General features: G+C 35.6%; 1 protein-coding gene across 1 annotated transcript in view; it reads right to left on the bottom strand.

The window, feature by feature from the left end:
* Nucleotides 1-23,692, bottom strand: part of SNX29 (sorting nexin 29) — a 101,617-nt gene that overhangs the window by 63,794 nt on the left and 14,131 nt on the right. The window contains exons 9-15 of the mRNA XM_082291900.1: nucleotides 23,217-23,335; nucleotides 19,965-20,046; nucleotides 19,386-19,468; nucleotides 12,183-12,246; nucleotides 10,816-10,944; nucleotides 3,740-3,822; nucleotides 724-830 (exon numbers count right to left, since the gene is read on the bottom strand). Of these exons, the coding sequence (XP_082148026.1) occupies nucleotides 724-830; nucleotides 3,740-3,822; nucleotides 10,816-10,944; nucleotides 12,183-12,246; nucleotides 19,386-19,468; nucleotides 19,965-20,046; nucleotides 23,217-23,335 (667 nt within the window). The remainder of the gene's footprint in view (nucleotides 1-723; nucleotides 831-3,739; nucleotides 3,823-10,815; nucleotides 10,945-12,182; nucleotides 12,247-19,385; nucleotides 19,469-19,964; nucleotides 20,047-23,216; nucleotides 23,336-23,692) is intronic.

The following is a 23,692-nucleotide window of genomic DNA, read 5'->3' as shown; positions in this document are numbered from 1 at the left end:
GGAAAGATATAGAATTGTTTTGCTTTCTATAAAAATGTTCTTTTAATATTTAATAGGAGATATGGGTATTAGATATTAAATTTCATTACTTTTGTCTTGAAAATAATTTGTATTTAAATTTAGGATGAAACCCTAATCTATCTTTTTTTCTCCTTTAATGAATTTTACATTAATCTTAAAAGTAAATCTCGCCTTAGGAACTTTTTCTAACGTGGCCATATCAACAGAAGTAGTAGCTTCTATCACACATTTCCTTACTGCAGTATTCAATAAGCGATACAAAAATGAAACACGGTTTGCAATCAGAAACCAGCACAAAAGCATAGAAAAAGCTACACAATTCACTATGCCCTTCTTTTAAATAAAGCTCAACTGCCAACACAGCCATACCTGTAATTATGCACTGTAATTTACACGAAGCCTCAAACCTAGTGTCTCTGATCCTTTCAACTTCACCACCATCAGTTATAACCTTAAGAAACTTGCTTATTTATTAAAACCTTCATTTTAACATCAGCATATAAAAGTATACCCCCGTTAGGAAAAGTACTTTTAAATATGTGAGGCTTTTCATTTTTGAAGAAAAAAAATTTGGATTTATCTTTTACATTCCGGGAGGGGGATGGGGGGGGAGGGGAAACCAACTAAGCAAAGAAACTATTTAAGCTTCAAACCTTATTTTACAATTATGATTCCATAAAATCTGTGCAGTACAAACTTTACCTCAATCAATTTCCTTTCGTAAGAGCTGGCCAGTTCCTCATTGTTTTCTACTTGCTTTTGCTCTGGAATTGTAAATTCACCATCAGTGCTCCAAATGTTTGGCAGAACTATAACAAAGAGATACCTCAAATTAAAATATTAAATTCCATAAACATCCAAGACATCCTGTTTAGAAACAATAGCTCTATAAGAAACAGTTATTAAAGTATCGAAACAGACCATAATATTAAACAATATTACAAGTACTAAAATACAGATTCTGCAGGGACCTTTTTTTGTAAGAAATATTTAGACTGGAATCTTAGCAGAAAAAAACGTAAACTAAAAGCATTTGGCTGTTCTGTGACTACAACTGTCTAATATATGTATGTAGTACCTGCAATTCCTGCCCAAAGTCTTTTAAAATTAAGCTTATGCTTCTCTTTTAAGCCTTTTTTTTACTGGGCTTCCAAAATGTCATTTCGTATTACTTACATAGACTGCTTACATACCATAGAAATTACAGAAAATAGGGCTGAGAATGAACATTCCATACTTCATCCAGTATTTCATGATTTTGCATCAAGCAGAATCAGCTGGAGTTATTCCATTCCTGAGAGTTAATTGTCTAATTTATTCCTAGAAACTTCCAAGAAGGGAGATATCATGCTTCCCTGCACAACCTATTTAAAGTTAAATATTCTTCTCACAAAGGTTTTCCTGATAGTTAATCAAACTCCCTTCACCTGCCATGTCAGCCCATTACTTCTTTTATCTGTAGTGAATGAAAACTACAGTTTACTCTATTCCTGTTCCCAGCTATCATTTATGTATTTGAAGATCACTTTAAGGCCTATTCTAAGTAAATCTCCTCCAAGTTACACAAAATCTAATTCAACTTTTCCTCATAGCTCATGAATTTCTAAGAAAACAAGCTAACACATAAAAGTAAAGCACTAATAAAAGAGAAGTTGAACAAATGCTTTCACCATTCTTCAAAATCTGAACTATATACACAGCAACTCTAAGGTAGATAGGAGAGACTATAATTTATCTGACTAAATATTCTTGAGCCTGGGAACTGATTCTTGCTTTGAGGAAAAATTTAGAAGTTTATTATTAAGTGAATTTGAAAGCTATTTTAAGATCTTTTTCTTATAAATGTTGCTTCAAGTTCTTCAGCCAGACTTCTAAGATCAGCATTTTTATATAAATATTCTATCTAAGCAGGTTTGAAAAATGGTACAGAGCCAACTCCTGCTGATGGCTGAAAAACCAAGATGCTCATTTATTAAATATTTAAATACCAATATCCAACTGCTCAGGCTACAGCAGTGATCACTCATTTTGAAAGCTGATAGTTCTGACTTTTGGGTAATTTATTTATAATCACATTTGCTGAGTGGGGTTTTTTGGCCTTTTTAAGTCACCACAAAGCAAAGTATCAAGCTGAGTTTCATTTATTATTTTAGGAAACTATTTAAAAGCCATACTCAATAGCATTTGATCTGATTATTGTAGCAAACATATAGAGCCTTCATTATTTATAGTGATAAAAATAACAGCAGAAGCCCAATTTATTCTCTTTCAAAATAGTCACAGAAAATCTGTGTTCTAAAATCTACAATGCATTTAAGACTTTTGTTTTCATGCCATTCAGAAGATTAATTATCATTAAAAACTCATTATGTATACAAACCATGGGTGCAATAGTTTATATAAATCTGGTAAAAGAAGCAACTCTTTTTGTTTCACTCCTTCTTTGCAGCTACTTCTCAGGGATTATTTACATGCTTATGTACTTTGAGTTAGAGGCCCCAGTACTACTAAAATTTCACCTAAATTTTCAAATGGCAGCTGAGGAAAAAAATTTAGTTTTATAAAAATACAACATGTGAAGTTAGAATGTAAGAAAAAATTATTACAAATATTGCATGCAGCTGAAATTTATTCTGGTCACTATTGATAAATATTATAGAAAATTACTGTGCATTGATTAAATATCCTTCCAGCATAAAGCATACATGTGCTCATTTTTAGAAATGTTGGTACTGTTCCATCCCCCTTTTTCATCTATAAAATCTGACCATCCTACTCAGTTTCTATTCTTATCACTCACTAATCTGCATAATTTTAACATGGTGGAATATAGCTAGCCTAGGAATATTTTTTTTTCTTTTCCTATAATTATACTCATCATGGAAACTGTCACTACCTAATGAAGGATAATTTCTGCTATTATAGGAAGCTTAAGCCATGGTTTTCGTGAATAATTCTTAATATGAATCACTACACTCCAGCAAAGTCGGAAGTAAAAACATGTGTTCTCACTAACAAATACCCTTGTAGGGATGAATGAAGCTTTGAAATTCCAGATAAGGACAGTGACTAGACCCTAAGAGCAGTAGTATTCATTCATACAGCCATTTTTATAACCAAAATATTCACAATTAAAAAAATTAGACAGATGGTGCCAATTTCTGAAAACCCCTCTCAGCTCTCTAAACACTTTCTGTAACCAGTGGAAATGCAGGTCCCACCAGGAAAGGATTCAGAATCAAGACATCAATTCACCCCCTCATGGATACTTCTAGCACAGACACAGAAGACAAACAGGTAAAAGTGCTGGTAACTTCACTCATTTTCTTTCAGATATAAAATCTGCTCATTACTACTCAGTACAGAGTCTATTTCAAACAGTCTGCAAATACTGATCTCCAAAACAACAGTATAATCTAGAGATACTAAATTTATTTTTATATTCCAATATCACATGAATTCACAGATTTTTATTTAAGCTAAATTTTCATCTGGCAGCTTTTTCTGGAAAACTTCTTATTGAATAAAGTAAGACCACCTCATCTACCAGAAAATGCTCTGTAAAAATAGTACAAAAATCTACATCAGTATTTTTCTCAAAAGGAAAATATATCAAATATGTTATTTTCACTATTGAGAGATATTACTCCCTCAAAGGCAGCATAAAGAAAAATAAACCCTGTGAATGGATTCTTCCCCTGCTTCACTTTATCCTTACCTTCCACTGTTTGACCTTCTCTTCTGAGCATCTGGACAGCTCCTACGTACTTCTTAAGTTGCACTTTTAGCACCTCATTTTCTCTATTGATAAAAAAACCAGAATAAATAAATATTATTGTTTTCTCAAAATAGATTAAAAGTTCTTTTCAATGGAAACAAGCAGACTGTTATAGTGAGCTTTACCTAAGTTGTGTCACCATGATGCAAGGAAAAAAAAAAACTTACACATTAAATATTAAATCAACAGCAGAGTACCAGGAAAATTAGTTTTCCAGGACCACATAAACAGATCAGTGAAACAGATTATCTCATAATCAAAAACTTTCCGTTAATTGTTTAATTTAAATTTTCTATAATATGCTATATTGATGGCAAACAAACATCTAAATCAACAATCAACTAAAACATAAGGATAGGATACTACATAAGGAAATTCAGAAAGGCCAATGTAAAATGAGATCATTATTTTAGTAGTTTGCAACTATCTAATTTCAAGCAAGTAATAATTCAGCTCTAGAAACAGGCTTTATCATTGTAAGAAAATGCCAGCACTTCAGCAACAACATTCAAGGCAAAAGTTTTCCACAAACCATTCCTAAATGAAAACCATAAGACAAGAAATGTAGGTAATCCCTTCGGCTGTCATATTTCAGTGCCTGTGCCCATCTCATTTCTCTTTGGAGTGTGCAAGTATTCAAACCAGGTACTACCATGGCTCCACTTAACAACATTAAGCACCTTAGCCTGTATTTGGGGGGCGGGAAATAGAAAAGGCTCAAACTGAATTTTAAACAAAGCTGACAAATCACATATCTGAAAATTCAATTATCTGTCTAAGCCCATTCAGTTAAGCGAGTACGACAGAAATGTTTATACCGAAGAAACATAACTAAAACGTGTTTCCAGACTGTGAATTCAAACAACTTTTATTCTTCTTTAAGAAAATATCAAGGTAGAAATATGCAGGTGCCACAAATGCAGCACAACATGCATGGAACCCCACAAGTGTTTAGAGAGAGGAGGGAATTTGGGCCAGACAAGGCCGTGCTCCAGGCATGATGGAACCTGGACGTATAACACAGCACAGAGAGCTGTAAACAGGTGATACACAAAAAAAAAAGGCATTTTATTTATGGGAATTTATTTAAGAATTAGAAGTATTCAAAATAACATGCAAGTATGTTTGATGGTCCTTATCATACTATATATACACACACACATAAAATCTACATATGTTAAATATACACACACAAACTGCTGCTGTGAGCAGTGCTATACTGCTCCTATAAGAAGCCTTGACTGGCACTATATTCCCATTCCTATGGATTTCAAGTCAGCTGGCTGAACTTTGTAACCTCAGTTTTACTCCGCATTTTAGTAGGAGGTTGCTAAATAATTGAGAAACTATTGATAGCTCAACAATCGAATTTTAAGTCCTTGATGATTTTATGCATTTGATGATATTTTTCATTTCTGAGACTACAAAGAACAAATCAGTTTTTCCACCAGAGATAGATGTTGATACTCAGGTTAAGGGAAAAAAAAACATTAAAAACACATTTTAATCCTATATACTACATTAAAACAAACCTAAATAATTCATTCATGAAAAAAAATTCTGTGACAGCTAAACAAAAAGGTTTCTTACCAGAACTGTAAAAATGTCTGCATGAAAATAACTGTGTACAATTACAATATGTTGAGTATTAAGGATTCTCATGAAATAACCATCTATCACCCCATTTCTACATATGAGAATAGATTCAGTACCTTCTGTCTGTACTGTGACAGCCATTGAAAAAATCCATTTTTTACTACTGTGCCTTAAAATTGATACAGTACAGATGAAGTTGAGAAAGACTTTAATTCACTTAAGGTTTTTGATAAAAGACTGAAATTCAAAGCAGGATACTATGGCCCAGTCACAATTTTCTAATATTCCTCTTATCAGGTTATTATTTCTCATTCTTTGACATCTCTTTCTCATTACTACTATTTAGCTGGATTCCAAAGAGGGCCCATCCTGATGTATATGAATTTATATAGTTCTTTTAATCTGAATTAGTAAGCACTCATTAAAAAGGCTTTAATGACTTCAAGAGGCATTTTACCAGATATATTCCTAACAAGCATTTCACAGGAGGAGAAATTCCTGTACAGGAGTTAAAGGTCAGATCTGCACATTGAAGGATGTTAAATGTTTCTATGTGAAGGCCCCAGCTGTACTTCTGCAATGTATCCAAACTACACCACCTAACCTGAAGCAGAACTGTTCACCTGGTATGAGCCCAGACATCAACACGTTTTCAGCATCTTTAAAGTGCTCCAAAGAGTTCCACATTTTGTGCTGTAGAATAAGCAACAAGACTAAGTACAAGTTGAAGGGGATAGAGAGGGAGAAAAAAAAAAATCAGGTTGAAATAGCCAGGAAAACAAAGGAAGAACAGCACCACTAAAAGCACACCCTTCTCCAAATTTGTTGTAACAAACTTCCCTGCCTGATCACTTCTTCCATTTAATAAGCTGAAAGATAGATGGTAATATGAGCTGATATAGGGGAAAATGACAATGACAGAGGATGGCAATCAAGTATTCCTACAAGTTACTCCTTTTGTTCAACTAGCGCAGGTCTAGTGAATGCTGTTGATTAAGCTTTATAGCTTGTATGTAGGAATGATCAATTATATAATAAATGTAAGTTGTCAAATACCTTCAATTCCCTGCCTAATTTTGAATCAAAAATAATGACACTTTAATAATTTCATTAATAATAATAATAATAATAATAATTTCATTATTTAAAAATTAGCATTTAAGGAAACCTTGTCTAAAAGAAAATCAAAACTTCTGTCAAAATGGTAATTTCTTTTAGCAGCATAAAACAAGCTTGCATTTAGGAAACATATACTTGCCTTTTTTTGTGTCCAGTGAATGAACATAGAGCATACAGTTTTTGTTCCAGATTAAGAGGCATTATAGGATTTATTTTCTTATATCTTAATAGAAAAAAAGAAAGAAACAAACCCAAACAAAACTCCACCACATATCTGCTTCTTGAAAAAATTCTCTAGGGCTTCTGCAAAATGAGCATGGTAAGAAAAGAATTTGAAAGAGTAATTTCTCATGCATCTCAAGTATAGTGGCCTGAAGAATAATGTAATTAAGTTTCTGGCACATATATCAGATTCTAGCAAGTGCTTTCTGTGAAGCTTATGTCAGAAAAGTGTCTTATTCCTAAATTCAACACTGGGAAAAATGAAATAAAACAAAATAAAACAAAACAAATCAACAAGCTACAAGAATCCAACAGATGTCTATGTTTTGATAAAAAAGTTTAGGTTTTTAGGAAATACTATAAAGGTAACAAATATCCAAACAATAAAAAAACCTGTAGGCATTAAGAATGAATTAAAATAAACAATGTCCTGCAACAATATGTAGAATATAAAGCAGAGGTTGAGCTAGAGGATTTCCAGAGATGCCTTCCAACCTGAATGATTCTACTATTAGGAGATGCAAGATCACAGTTAATCGTCATCAAATACACCCTAAATTAAATAAAGAAAATGAGAACTGTTATTACTCATTGAAGTAGAAGTTGAACTGCATACAACATAATGAGATTATACAACAAAACCAATCTCCAGAAAAAGCTGCAATGAGGAATAATGTGATAAACTTAACTGCTTGTCATGGGCTGGGGCTTGCAGCTGAAGCAGGGCCATCACTGAAACCTTTTCCCTGTCTGGGGGCTCACTCAGAGATGGAGGCTGGGAGGTTATCACCTTGTTTAGGAGTTCTTTCTCTTCCTCCTCTCCATGCTACTGCTACTTCTCCCTGCCCTCGCTGATGCCCTGCTACCAAATAATCTTCCTCCTGCTCTCTCTAGGAAGCTCCTTTGTCCCTCCCTAAATGTGCTGACTTCCACTTCCAGTATTTTTTTCATGTATAGCAACTACTGATGACTTGTGACATGTCACCAACTAACTAAGCAGGAAGAAAAAGTCATTTAATATAGGAATATTCAAATTAGTTTTCACAAGCAGGAACAAGACGTATTTTTTCTTCTCTCTAAGAAGCTGCTTAAGGGAAGTGATGGAATCATTTCAAGAGGCACCACACATCATTTCACCCATCACTGAAGGGCTATGGCTGTGAAAGAAGTGTTGTAAAACAGAATAACAGAAGATGCCAAATCAAAACACAATGTGATGTAAGTAATACAGACAGTAAACAGAGGAGGCAGATTAGGTTACAGAATCTACAGCAAACAGGACGTATGTAGAAGTGTAAGATGAAGTAGAGCCAAATTCTCATCCCCAATTTCCCCACAGAGTGCATTTTCATATTCTATCTGCTTTTCTTGCTGCAAAGCCTGCCCTTTGTAATATGCTTTCCTCCAACATTGCTGAACATAGTCTGAGAATATGCAATCTGAGATTATTCAATTTCACAGTCAACTTCAATAAATTTCTTTGCCCTCCAAAGGGATGTAATAGTATTCCACACAGAAAAAAAGAATCTCAATTAAAAAACTTTAGTATTGCGAAGAAGCCACTGGCACAATACGTCCATGCAATTTCAGAAAGGTTCATTGATGAGAACAAAAAAAACCAAAATCAAAACAAAACAAAACGACCAGCTGACAACATTATATTAGAGAGACTGTTGAGTGTATTCTATCAGAAGACTGGCAAATAGGCTGAGCCTGAGCCTGCTCCTTTTCGGAACAATATAACAACTGTTATGAAAGAACTATTCAAATATTTCCCATGGAACAATGAGATTACCACAACTTGAAATTAAACTGACCTAAGACTTTTTCCATTTTTCAAAGAGAAATTGGGAAACTTGGGAAAATGTCTCTCAGTAAACTACCATTTTGTCTGGGAGGCCACAGACTCTTGGGAGAGTCCAGGAGACCAGCTGAGTAACTGAAGATTTCCAGAAGCCATCATTTCAGCACTGACTGATGTGTCACTGAAATTTGTGTTCTCAAAGCCTTCAGGAAGCTATTTATGTCAAATTCTTCAAAAGAGCTTTGGGGACACACATAAATTATCAGCTCTCATAATCTGAAAAACATTCATTCATCAAATCACAACAGTCAGATTGTTACTGAATGGTTTCCCTTGCCTTAAAATATTCAGAACATTACAACTGAGGAAAATTTTCTATTCTGGTCATGTGATCAACTGTTTTCAAGGGAAGCAGTAAGATTTCACTACTTCAAAATATCTGAAACTTAGTTTCCTCATACTCACCTAGTGCATTATGCAGCACTCACAAAGAAATTCCAAACTTTTTGTTGCTTCAAATTCTTTAGATCATTCAGCTTGCTCAACTTCTTGAGCATAATATTTAAAATATTATTTATTTTAAAAATTTACTATTCTCATTATTGCAGCAGCATCACCTACAGCATACAAAGTAAACCAATAAAAAATTTAGAAGAAAAACCTATATTCCAAAAAAACTACATACAAAGTTTCTTATGTTAGGATGTCAGAAAATGAGTTCCAATGAATCATTAAAGAAATGCCTCCCAAGTCCAAAGCAACCCGTGACACATGAATTTATCATGCCCAAGCAGCTCCCAACACTGTTTTTATCACATGACAATGCAAACTGACTTTCAGAAGAGCAATCAACACAACACACCCATATAGCAATAAGAGAAATTACACAGACTTGTTCAAAAATACCTCGTTAGTCTAAGTGAGCATCTCTTCAGGTCTTGTTATACAAGCTTCTTATCTATTCTTTAAAGAGCTACGTGCATGACAAATATCTGATTCACCCATATGTCACTGCAAATTCTAAAATTGTGGGGGAAGTGAGTCAAAGAAATATGAATATACAACTCCTATAACCTGAAACATGAATATTAAATGCTGAAGTATTTGCATTGTCTCTATTGCCTTACAGCACATGAATGTCAAACCCACTTATTCATATCTCTCCCTCCCTCAAAGCAAGTAGTTTGGTTTGATGTGTCATCAAAAGCAGAATTAGTAGCATCCTAAATACCTTTTTTTTAAGAAAGCTTTATATTTACAATTTCAAATAGGTAATAAAAAGCTTATAGGAATCTCAGCTGTGGTACTTTGTGACTGACACCAAACACTCTGCCTGTGCATGCAGAAAACAAACACCTCTCTCTGGGTAAAGCAGATTATTTAGCTCTTGGATTGTTTGTTGTTTACTATACATGTATAGTAAAGATCTTACACATCATGGTTACTCCAGAGCTTGTTTTGAATTTTGAGAAGAAAGTCACACTGTTACAGCAGCATTTACCTTCAAAAGTCTTTCTTAAGCTGAATCACGTTTAGACAAGGGGAGCGTTAAAATTCTTTCAATTTCACTGTAGCACAAAGTCAAGCTGGAGGCAACTCAATATTGGGGCCAATGCTGTTTAACACCGTCATTACTGACCTGGATGCTGCGCCAGAGCACACCCTCAGCAAGGTCATAGACAACACAAACTGAGGAGCAGAGAGACACTGCGTGGTTGTGCTGCCATCCAGGGGGACTGAGACAGGCTGGAGAACTGGACTCAGAAAATGTCTGTGAAGTTCAACAAGCATAAATGCAGAGTCCTGCATTTGGGGAGAAGTAGCCTGGACACCCAGACAATGCTGGAGGGCTGTAAAACAGCTCCGTGGAGGAGGATCTGGGAGCCCTGGGGGACAAGCAGCTGAGCACGAGCATGCAACACCCCCTCCATGGCAAAGAAAGCCATGAGCAGCCTGGACCCCACTAGGAACAGCATTGCCAACAAGTCACTGCCAACAACACTCCCCAAAACCTGACTGGAAATGGTCCTGAGAAACCTGTTCCAGCTGATCTTCCTAGAGCTATGGGAAAAACAGCTGCACCACTTCAGAACTTGGTACTTGCTTGCTGATAATGTTTAGCAACAGCTATTGCTTACGATAGGATTTTTAGTCCTAAATCACTTACGTTCTTCTGCAAACTTAGCTTTTTGAAAATGATTTCTCTTGTATACAGACTCTGTTATTCTCTTGTTCCCTTGCAGTTACTTTTTGAGACTTTTTCAGCACTTCTTACCGTGCCAAAGCTTGGACTTTTGTGGCATGTCGCTCCTCCTGTTCTGCCACCTTCCTTCTGCAGTTCTCCATCTCCTGCCTCAGTGCTGCAGAATGCTCCATCTCTGCATCCAGCAGATTTCGCAGGGACCTGCAAGAAGGCAAGAATCTCTCCTAGAACACTGCATACACTACGTGGCAATTAGAGTATACTCTAGGAATCACAGAGGATGTTGCCTGAATGATACCATTAATGTCATCCTAAAATTTCATTATTCAATGTAATAAATTCACCTGATTTGATTATACAAAGATAGGAAAAGCTACAAGGAAAAAGCAGTTGCAAATGCTTACTATTAATTTGTATTACTATCTTGTCAACAAGCCCATAGCACAGCCTATTATGGGATCTACTGTACTATCACGCAGAAAGAATTTGCTTTTTAAAAAAGCTCATAAGCTGTTTTCAGTACTTCAGTGCAAGTCCATACATCTTGGGAATAATCCATAAGCAATGTATTTATAGCAAGACAGGCAGGGCTCTTGTCTCTGCCAAGAGCACTGCCACAGACCTCTGTGTAAAAACTCTTGATGAGATAGAAAAGGTCAGCATGATGCATAATGGTAAAACCCATAGCATCCTGGTCCTTCTGCCAAAAAACCCCACAAAGCTGAATGAGGCAGTAACTTACAATTATGGGAGTGGGAAGAATAGGAGGCAGGAAAATAGGATCAGTTGGTAGGCTCAGCATAAAAAAACCCAAAATATCTACAGGAAAATACAAATTACCAAAATAGTCCTACTAAAGCATTGAATACATTTGTATTTTCATTCATCTAACTATGTGTTTCAATAAACTAAATAAATACAAAGTAGGTTTGATGGCATTTTATATAAGCAGCTGATCATTTCTACATGTACATCATCATTTTTCCCCAAGTGAACATTAAGATAGTCAGAAATGAAAGCCACTTTCAGCATTACATTGTCAGCCGTCCTACATCACTGCTTCACCAGAAGGGGAAAACCAGAAACTTTCTGAATATTTGCATTAGGAGAAACTTTTGCTCATTTGGAAAGCTATCTTAAGAGAGCTTCAGAATTTTGGCTATAAGGTTTGGTTTTGAAAAAAATACAACTGCAAAAGCTCACAAGATACAAAGCGTTATCTGATTCAAACTAAAAGCAAAAAGTTGCCCTAAAAACACTATTCTTCAGTATCAACATTTAAATAGTGAATTATTACATTAACCTTTCACAGAAAAATAATATATACATCAAAAAGGTTACATAAATATTATTTATAGCTTTACAGAAAGGACAGCTTGTATTAGAGAACAGATATTTTTTTAAATTACTGTCCCTCTTGACTAAAAAAAGCAAACTACCTATTCTGCTCTTCCAGTTCATCCTTTCTATTCATCATGGCCACGATAGCTTGACGAAGTTCATCTAAGAAGAAAGAACAAAAAGGATTCATTTCTGTGTGCATTTTCACTCATTTCAGATCTAGAAGTCATGTACACAGGCAGCACACTTAAGATGATGCCAACACCATTTGCTATTCAGCAGAGCACATAAAAATGCTGTTAATCTCATCACTAATTTGAGCAGTCTTTCAAAAGCGGTGTTATTTTACACCGCATCATAAGTATTGATCAAATCAAATTAGTCTGCATCTGGCTTTAATACAAATGTTTATAAGTGTGCCTGTGGTTGCAGCTGTTTTGTTTTCACCACAGATGCAGGGCAGAATGCACCTTTTCACTACATGCATATTAATGAGACACACTGTCACTTGTTCAGCTTCTCCAAATTGCTTCTTCCCCTGGCTATAAATCCTGACACAGGAAATGTAACTGCTACAGGGAGATGGGAGTAGAGATAATGTCATTGCTTCTTCATGGCATTGTTTCCCAAGCTCAACTCTAAAGATGATGGGATTTCTGAACCTTGTCATTTCCTAGAAAATCCTATTTTTTACAAATACCTTAAAAATACTTTCTGCCATTAAATCAAGAATAAAAATTTAAAAAACCCAACTGACAGAATTTTAGAATTTTTAAAGATTTCCTTCAGGTTAGGTTTAACATGATACCAGAACAGTCAAATACCATACAGAAAAGTGTCAGCTCAATTTCATTAACAATTTCACGTATTGTAACCAATAACTTTATGAGTGCTACAGGGACACAATTATATTAAACCACCCTTCCCAACAGTTAAGTGAAATGTTTATATATAAATAAATCAGCCAACTCTGTTCTGCAAGTATTCAATGCAGATGTCAGTAAATTTCGTGTGCTTTTACTGAAAAAATACTGACTGGTATGTTTTCAGTTTTTAGAGCTGGTATTACTTGATTTCTTCAAACAAGCAAAGCCATTGGACAACTTTTTTCCCCCTTTACATTCAGTTCCCAGATTTACCCATACCTTTCTTAATATTTTCTTCAGTTACAGAATTTTTCGCTCATTTAACAGAAACTTAACATTGTCCTATGGGCCAGATGGAGTCTGACAAACTCCAGTAGTGGATAAAATGTAAAAGATTTTATTATGTCAACCAAATGTATCAGTCAGTGCTGCAGACATCACAATTCCAGCCTGGCTTTGGTAATCTGCAGATTAATCCCACCCTTGCAGGACTGCAGGGTTCAGCAGAGTTTTTGTATCATTTGAAATCAGCCAACCCAAATTTCTTCATGGCAGATTTTTTCCAAAACATTCCTGCATCTTTGGCCATGAAGAAAGTAAATGATCATTTTTCTGCCCATTCCATAATACCCATATTACAGCTTAAGAGCTAACTGATATTAGCAAGAAACACTTTAGTAGGTCATTAGAGGGAGTTTGCCCTTCATTAATTCAGCATAGAAAGAATAATTACTTTTCTACAGTAACTTAGCCTCTTTTATGGGTTCTCCATGTAACCCTTAAAAAAAAAGAAAAGGAAAAAAACCATAAAACAAATCCAAATCTTGTAGAAAAACTGAAAGTGAAATAGTGACATTTCTGAGTATTAAATCCTAGCACAAGGGACGATAATCCATCAGCCTACCTGTGAAATAAACAATTGCTCTATGGATGAGGAAAACAGAATAATCCAGTAAATGTTAGAGCATCATACAAATAAACAACACAAGCAAAAGGATCAACAGTAAGCTTTCCATAACAAAATAAAGATCTTGAACTATAATGTTGAATTCAGAATCCTCCTCAAGGACGCATCAAGCCAATGGCATTTGAAATATTTTAAGTGTGCCATTAAAATATGATAGTGCATGATCGACAAGTAGTTGCTATTATGTCTCTAACTCTGAATAAATTAAAGCTGTTGCTGCTCAGACACGTTACTGTAGCCCTGGCTCTGCACTTGCACTGGGGTGCCCACTCTGCAGTAATTGCCTGTGTGTGTACCCAGTGTCTTAATGTGTACTGATTTATTAACATTTATACAGCTAAGCTATTATAAAATGTCTTCATTATTTCAATTTTACTAGCCTATTCAAATTGTAACCTTAACTTGCATAATAACTTAATCTCCTTTTCCTTATTCCATCCAGAATCTTCTGCACAAGTAGAGACCTGAAATCCCATCTTTTCTCACTCCCCTCTCCCACACACATACACAAGCAGAAGCACAAAAGCAAGATTCTGCTAAAGACCATGGTTAGCACAAAAGAAGAAGCAAAAAAGCCTCTTGAAATAGAAGACTTTAAATTGCTTATTTATTTCCATTTGCCTCATTTTTTCTGAGAGCCATGGAAGTGACAATACTATAGACACACAACAAAACAGAAACTGCAAATTTCATTATCACATATAGGGCAAAAATCAATGCTTAATTTAAGACCACAAATGCAAACACATTTCATACTCGATATTTCTTGCTAATTTAGCACAATTACAGATACCACTGCGGGTGTGGATGAAAGCATCAACACAAACCACCAGTCTGGGGTAAGAGACCAGAATTCCAAGAAGGCTGGTCCAGGCCATGCCTACCTGAGCAGCAAGACTGCTCCATGGCTATAGCTATGCTGGCTCTTCTTGAAGTCATGAGTGTTAAGGAGTCATATTTTCTATAAATTACTCAAAACAAACACGAGAACTACACAGTTTATCAACAATGCTTCTTCAACCTCTCTATCCATGGTAAACACAAAGAGTAAAACAGTATAATTGAGTAAAAATTTACCAAGAATAAAAACATCAGAAACCTTAATTTCACGATCTTTTGAAGCAAGGAACTGAGTAGAACCAAAAGGAAACCATCCTATTTAATTCAGGTATAATATTTAAAACTTTCAAAAATTGTAATTTCTTACTTTCACTTATGTTTCCTGAAAAATTTCAGCAGCATGTCAGAGCAGTCAGCTGAATGCAAAGGAAATCCAGTATCATACACTGCAGCAGGTTCCCTTCAAACCTGCCAGAATATCCCCAGTTCATGAGCTTTTGTCTGTCTGTTACACTTGCCTCCAAGATGAGTGTATGATCATAACCTAATTTTTCCAGCAGACTTATGTCTCATACATTGTGAGGGTTAGAAAAGGGAATAAATTAGAAAAAAAAAGTCAGGGTTGTAGCAGCAACCATAAATTTGGCATTTTCTGACTTCTGGACTATACAACCTCAATCTTTCTTCTTCCCTTCTATTTTTTTTTTTTTTAATAAAACAGTGGGAGCGTGGCCAAGTATTCCTACTTCAGAGAAGTGTTTGATGTTAGACTTTATGTCCTACTTCTGAGCTGTTTTGTGCTTGATGACATTTATGTTCTGTAAAGTATTATTAATGAAAGGCAGTAAACTACTGTTATTAAGGATCAGCATTCAACACCAACATATCTAAAAGTGAAGTGATAATCAGAGTTCCATAAAGACACAGATAAGATGATAACCTGTGAAGTTTTTCCTAATAGATAGTTTTGCAACAACTTCTTGAAAAAAGAATTCCCATGTACAAACCAATAATTCCAAACCCTTCGTCATCAGCAAAAAAAAAAAAAAGATAATATGAAAATCAAGGAACGTACTAATTAATTTTTTTCATATTAAACCTCACTTTTTCAAACATTAAAAATCTTTTTTTACTGCTGAAAATAACCTGTGGCACCTAATTAGTCATGAACTGAATATTTGCTCTGAAACATTTTTTAATTAAATTCCATACTTCATGCAAAATCTAGCTTCTAGAAAGCTTTCATAAGGTCAAACTCAGAGCATGAAATATATAATGCTTTAAGAAACACCTGCCAGTTTCCAGCAACCTCCAGAAAAGTCGTAAGTTTCACAACTCTTCTGCTGTTTAGCCAAAGATTGGAGAAGTATGATTTGCAATCACCTGTTGTGAAGAATGAGCTGTAAGTGAAATCATCCCTCAGAGTACACAAGGTCATGCAGCCTCCTCTGCAATCCTGCAGATAGAATATCAGGGTGGGCTGGGAGCAGTTTGCAGGAATCTTTTTTTTATTTTATTTTCATGAGTGAAAATTTACACAGATATTTTCAGAGACAAATAAAACTTCCAGCAGACTAGTTACATCTTAAATCAGAAGTCTGACCTTTAAAGACATGAAGCGCTTGATGCTCCCTAAGCTGCCTACATGAACACAGCCTTTTAAGGCTTAATTTAGTGCTCAAAAATCTTGTAAATATTATCCTGTCATGTCACTATTCGCAAGGCAAATTTTAGTAGGAAACAAATTGTGTTGGCCTTCTACTGTACGGAAGAGTCCCGGTGAAAACCAAGCTTGTAAAGTGAACTGCAGCTTTCCTCTCCCTGATGAAATACAAACACCCTCCCTCCACAGCTGTGCTTTCAAAGAAGACACAAGAGTTTAGTACCTGCCAGTGACCTCTGGCAACTGGGTTACAGAACAGGCCAGAAGCTATTGAGAAAACACAAAGTACAAAAACATACACCTTATTCACTTACACAACCAGGATAAAAATATAACATGGAGGTTTGATTATTCAGTAAAGTTCTTCAGTAATTGTGAAAAGCTTGGGGATTTCTCAAGAATATATGAAAAAATATGGAATTATGTACAATGTTCCAACCTTTCCTAACCTTTGTGGTTAAGCCCAATTTTAAAAACTGAAGAAAATGATAGTGAAAAAACTAAATCACCAATTATTTCCTAAAAATAGTACTATAATAAAAGAACCTTGTAAAGAAGAACACAAGTAGCGTCCTTTTAAAGTGAAAGCTTTGGAACTTCTTTTTTTCCTACTGCAAAAACAAAATGGGGAGACTTGTGCTGGTGGGACAGCTTGTTCTGGTGAAAAATAATGCTGAAAATACAGTCTTCCAATGGCAACTCTTGACACAGTGTTGTTTGTGATTCAAGTTCAATAAGATAAATAAAACTTTTTTAAAAACTGAAAATTACATAGTAGAGTAGATGCATAAATAGAAAACTTCTGACCAATCTAACTCTTTATAAACTTCGTTATGACAAAACAATCTGCAAAGCAGGGCAAGTTCTTAAATTATGCCTAACAGAAACAGCAAAGCTCTGTGGATTAGGATTTCTCTTGAGTGGTATTAGTATTTTTTGAGAGGTATCTGCTGCTAAGTTAACCTATACCTTACAAATGCATAGGACACAATTCAGGAAAATTATTTTAAATGGCAGAAATTTTAAATTACAGCTTCTCATACCTTTCTAGCCTGCATATCAAAAGAAGTAATAAAAGTTTAGTACTATACTAATAGGTTGGCAAGAAAGCAGGAAAAGAATATAATTTTAAAAAATTCATTTCAGGCTTTGTCTTCAGAAGTAGGAAAGACAAAAATCCAGTCACTGGAGACCTCCCAGCTTTTCTCACTGCACTACTGCATTCCATTCTTCCTGCCTGATGTGTTAGAATCAGTTGCTATGCAACCAAGCTATAAGCCTCAGCATTTAATAATTCTTCTGCTAATTGCAATAGAGCGAAAGAGCTTCAGTGTCTGACTTTGTCATAGCACTGAATTCCTCCTGTAGAGGATCTACAACCAATAATAACAAACTTGAAAAAAACATTTTTATTCAACATACCCAGGATCAGCTATTACAAAAGTATTGACTAATTCTATAAATTTATAGTCAGCTGAATTTTAATTACAATTATGATTAGATTATTTACTAGGTGTTCTACTGGCTTTATAGATGGGTTTGACATGCTTCCCACCCTTCCTTTCACCAAAGCCTTCTCTGACCTGGGAAACTAATGATAGTGTGCATGCTTCTGTTGATGCTGTGTTTTCACTTAATTTACAAATTGCTAAGTATTGAGAATTTAAAATCTCCAGATTTTCTTTCTATTTTATAGCTTTCCTACCTATACTGGGAAATAACTGAGCAACGGAAGGAGACCAACTGCGGCCCCTGCTGGTACCTGACACCCCTACAAACAGCAGAATCAACAGAGTGCAGAGGCACCAGAAAATTGCCCTGTTCAATTCTCTGAGAAATAAATAAGAACAAAAGGATATTGTAGGAATAATATTAGCAGAGAATATCTAGTGACCAAAGTATCACTGAAGGTAATAACAGTAAGTCCATTCTACACTTCAATTATGGCACTTAGAAGTCTCAAACTAGTTTGCCACTTCATGAAATACTTTGCAAGAAACAATTTTTCAGCTTTGCAAAGCTCAGTCAGCAGACCAGTGCCAGACCCTGAAACACTGCCCAGTGAAAATGCTTGTTTTATCTCCTTTAACACAGGTTGACACAGCACTTGAATATGACTTTAGAAAATGAGATTAGAGTATCTTAAGATTTCATTCATTTTGATTATTCCATGAATCAATTGCAGAAAAGAATCTTGGCTGCATCACTTGTAACTTCCCAAATGTCATAATTTAAAACTTGTACATATTGAAATTTATAAGAAGAAACAAACACACACCCAAGAGCTTTAGGAACAAAGCCAGTTCAGTTACAGAACATTCTGTACAGTGAGGAATATAAACACATACTGGCTTACATGTTTAGACACAGTTTAAGAACTAAGTCTTTGTTCTACAAGTTTATGCAAAGAAAAAAGATAAATATGTGATAAACAAACTGCCTGTGCTTCTATTAATCTGTCTCTGCAGAAAATACTATTTTATCTTGTCTAGTTCTACTCTTAATACCACTGAAACATGACTGTCCTCCCCCTTAATATTAACTAAAGGTATTAAAGCCCGTGTTTATGTTTGGAGCAGATTTTCATATCAAAACCACAGAAAGAGGGGGGTTTGTTTGCTTGTTTCTGACTAGGCATTAATGAAAACAGGCAAAAGAAGTAAGACTACATCAGAACCAACCCTCAGTGCTTTCAGAGCTTGTAGAAATTTAAAGATGTTAATCAAATCATTAGTTTTCATTTAACTACTGAAGCAACATTTAATATAACGATATTCGGCTGCAATGAAGCATAACCTGCCAATACAAACATCATTTTGGAGCAGTTATTACTAACATGACCAGCACATCAGAAATTAAGTGCTCTATGACTCTCTAAGCAGCTCTTATTGAAACAAAAATAGAAAGAGTTACAGGACCTTCAAAGTTCTTTCCGTCAATCTAGATACATCAAGGAAGTACTTACTAATTGTCATGGATTCTGGCACAGTGGCTGAAGGCAACATACTGCTTAAAGTATTCACTTGAGCTGGAGGACTGACTTCCACTCTAGTCACAAAAGTACAGGATAATCAATGTAAGAAAACAAAATCCTGAATTCAAAACTTAAGAAAAAAGCATTCCAGAAACTACAATTGTTATCCTATTCACTCATATTTAATCAAAATATGTTGAACAATCCTTTAACGTATCTTCTGGGAGTCTGATTTAAGAAGACACACAAAAATTCCAAATTAAAAGGCCATGGAGAATATAGTAAAAAAGTAACATAAAAACCAACTTAAAACCTATTTTCAAAACCAGGAGGCCAACTCTATCTCTTATTTGACATCTCTGTGTGACTTCTTCCACATAATTAGGAAAAGTTCAGTACTTGAAACTGCAAAAAAGGAATTGTAGGTTTTTTGCATTTGTCTTTCCAAACATATGCAGAAGTACCCTGATGAGTAGTTGGTTTTCCAGTACTAAGTGCATTAGGTAACAATAAGTTGGCAGCTATAGGGTGAAGCTTTTTTCTTTCAAGAAAAATGTATTTGACACATACCTGTAAGGAAGATCAGATCTTCTTGGAACCAGTTCTACCGGATGAACAGCATGTTCATGCCCCTCTCCATTCTCCAAGTTATCTAAAGCAGAATGCACAAGCATTAACTTTCTTTGGGTTACAGTCCTCAAAAAAATAAAATAAAAACATAAATCCAGAGGTAAGGTAGTTACATTTTTAAACAGAAACACTCAACTTGCTATAGCTTTTAAACACTTCTAATTGTCTCCAAAATTGGCTTCTGCAAATTCACCCTAAATGCCAGCAGGATTGTCAAGCCTCTTAGGAACATAGCCATCATAAAAAAAGAAAAGAGTATTGCACAATTCCTAAATTATATTTTATATGTACAGAGTTGCAAAGCTATGAGAAGACTTCTTCCTGAAGTCACTTTCACAAGCCCCTGGAGCTGAAACACCACATGGCACCTGATGCTCACTACGAATCTGGTTGTGACTTGCAGGAGAAGAATCTGTGGTTAGTCCCCAGCACATGAAACCTTGCAAAAACACCAGTGCTTTCTGTATTCCTAAGAGAGCACCATGGCTTCTCCTTACATCTCTGTACCAACCATCAGGAATCAGACAGATGAGATATTGTTTAAAAAGCATGAATAATGCGCATCTGTCCACAGATCTACAACTGTCGGCAGCAAAACATCCACATCACTGAGCCTGTCATTAAGGAAGCTCAGGCAGAAACAAACAAAAATCATATTTTATTGATGTATTCTGCATCTCACTATAAGGGCTACAAAGTTACTATAAGACAATCCTAAATAGCACAAATTTTAAAAGCAGAAATTCTAGAAAATAAGTTAATGGGGAATAGAGTTATGTCAGAAAGTCTATGGAGGAGAAAATTTATTTTTGAAGCTGTAGAGTTTACTGAAGCTCAGCTCCTAAAATACATACTCCATTTTTGTTCCAAGCAACTGCATTTTGATGGAGGCTTTCTCATTTCTAGTTACATGGAGATATGATATGCCCTGACACATCCCTGGAGCACTGCAACAGATTAATACTGAAAACACATATTAACATACAACACTATAGATTATGCTATTTCAAAAAAAAAAAAAAAAGTTATTTATCAGTATTAAGACCTATAAACCAAAATATTGGGTTAAACTATGTATTTTAGAGGAACTTTTTAAGCATGTTTGAACAAAAATATCATGATACTAATGAGCTTGCCAGTTACTGGGCTGGACTGCCCTCAGAATAAGCTAATGCACATTCCTTCCAACCTCATTCATCCAGCACAAGTGCAACTTCCAAAGTCAAGCAAACAAGTGTCAAAGGCAGCTTTCCATCTCAGCAAATTGTCAGCGTGGCTGAGGAGAGGGTGCCTGGATCCATGTGTATCCCTCTCCCTGACTGCCTTGGGTTGAACAACGGGCACTTAGTGCAGGCCTCCCCTACACCCCATCAGCTCCTCCCTGTTCAGAGAGGTGAGAGCAGGAGAGCAGGCAGCAGGGTCTGTGGGGTTTTCTCCTAGCACTGATGGACTGACTCCTTTCACCAGCCCAGTGTTGTATCACTCTGACTTGCATGACACCACAAAGAGGGACAGAAGGAGGACAGAAAATATCTGTCCTGTGCCCAGCAGGGATCTGACTGGGCCTGTTGACCAGCTCAGTAGGCTGAGCATTGCATTCAAAACAGTTCTGAGCTGAAGCAACATGAAACAAGGGGCTTTGGTACCTTCTTAGTAAGAGTAAGTCCCTGTGACAGTTATGCATACAGATGTACACAGATATATACAGACATCCTCTTTGGTCATCTGCCTCCAGAACCAAGCCTTGGCTTGCACTCCTGATTTTTGATTTCAGATTAAAAACCCCAAGCTCATGTTCCTAATGCTTCATGACATCTACTGACAGCAACTGTGAGTTCCCATTCCACACACCACACCCCATAAACAGGAATATTTCCTTGTATTCCAGATTTCAACCTGTGGATGTTCCGCAACAGTTTCTGTATTACATTTAAGAGACCACAATTCCACAAACTACTCAATGTTTTCTAAATCCATTCCTTCGTAAACTGAAAAATGTGGCAGCACAAGAAAAAATTTAAAATGTACTTTTTTTTTTTTTTTTGAACCACTAGCATTTCTTATGAGGTACATATTTTAAAATACAGCAGAGGGCAGTGCAGCATTATTTTATGATTCACATTTTTATCACTGAACTTACAGAACTGAATTACAGTTTTTCACAGGCCTTCAATCAACAACCCATTTAAACTCTTGGACATATAATGAGTATGAAAAAAATATTAAATATTCTACAATGAAAATATTATTTGAATACCACTGAGAAGTTTTTAAATGGTCACTGAAATGAGTATACACAAAGTTCTGTGGAAGCAATGTTTTATGAACAGCCAGAAAAATATCAACAGTGTGAAGGGGAGGGCTGGTGGAATTTTTTTGTTTGTTTTTGGTGCTAATACAGATACTGTAAAAGCACCAGGTCTTCTTTTCCATTCCCTTGACCACTTTTATTGCTTGCTTCAAATGGTTCACATCATCCTTGAAGCGCAGTACCCCTCACTGCATATAATACTGCAGCTGAGGCCACAACAGAGCCAATGGAGCCTGCATTTACAAATGACACTTTCATTTATGTACGGCTCTGTTAATTCGCTATCAGCTTGTAACCTGCAGAAAACTGAGTATACTAGCACATGAAAAATTAGACATGAGCTGGCAACAGGTGCTCAGAGCTCAGAAAGCCAGTCCTAGAATAAATGATGTCTGAAGATCCCTTCCAACCCAAACCATTCCATGATTCCCATATCCTTTTCTGAGCAAGTATTTCCTAGTCAATCATTCCTTATCCTGTATTTCAAGATAACAGCTTCTATTGAACTGCTTCCAGCTGCTCTCCAATCCGTCAAGATTAATTTGAATTCAAGTTCTCAAACACACTTGGAGCTTCTTGCAGCTTAGTGGAATCTACAAAACAGACATGGATACTTTCTATACAATTTTCCTAAACTTTAATAAAATACAAGACCACAGCTTAATCCCAATGAAACTCTGTTTTATTTTGACAGTGATAAATCCTCCTTAACTAAATGACTACTCAAATGGAGAACTCTGACTCAGAACTAGAATAAATTTTAATTGAACTTTTTATCCCAGTTGTGCAGTATCTCCTATGTCTTTACAATCCCGTTATCTCTTACCATTGGCCCGAGTTAGAATAAAGGTTGCAGGAATTCTGTGAATTCAAATGCCCACCTGTCTGGGAGTAAGAGCCAACAGCACTGACAGGAAATAGAACATCTGAGTCATCATTCAGGACCTGCAGAGGAGTCCAACTGCATATCTGAGAATTGCATGTGACTATTTCATGAGGTCTATTTAGAACAAACAAACAAACAAAACAATCTATTTATACAGTCAGTATTAACGTTCATAATGCTTATATTTCTTTCAGAGACACCACTGCAAGAAAAATCTTTATTTCAATCTGCCTGCCAATTTCTTGGTCAGCCATACATTAATTCATTAAAGATCAGACATTCCAAAGTAGATGAGACAAGCAGTGCTTGCCTTGTTCTCTAAACAAATTTCTGTGTCAGAAAGAAAGATGGCATATTAGTATCTAAAATTATTCTTTCTCTCTCAGTTTTGTCCTGCCTTGTTTAACTATCTACTCTGATGTAACAAGTTTACTCTGTTTAAAATACACATTTTTACTGTGAAGCCAAAAT

The sequence above is a fragment of the Coloeus monedula genome (assembly GCF_965178545.1).
Source record: "Coloeus monedula genome assembly, chromosome: 16".
Classification (NCBI taxonomy): domain Eukaryota; kingdom Metazoa; phylum Chordata; class Aves; order Passeriformes; family Corvidae; genus Coloeus; species Coloeus monedula.
The sequence above is the reverse complement of the archived record's forward strand: the minus strand, read 5'-3'. Positions and strand labels throughout refer to the sequence as shown.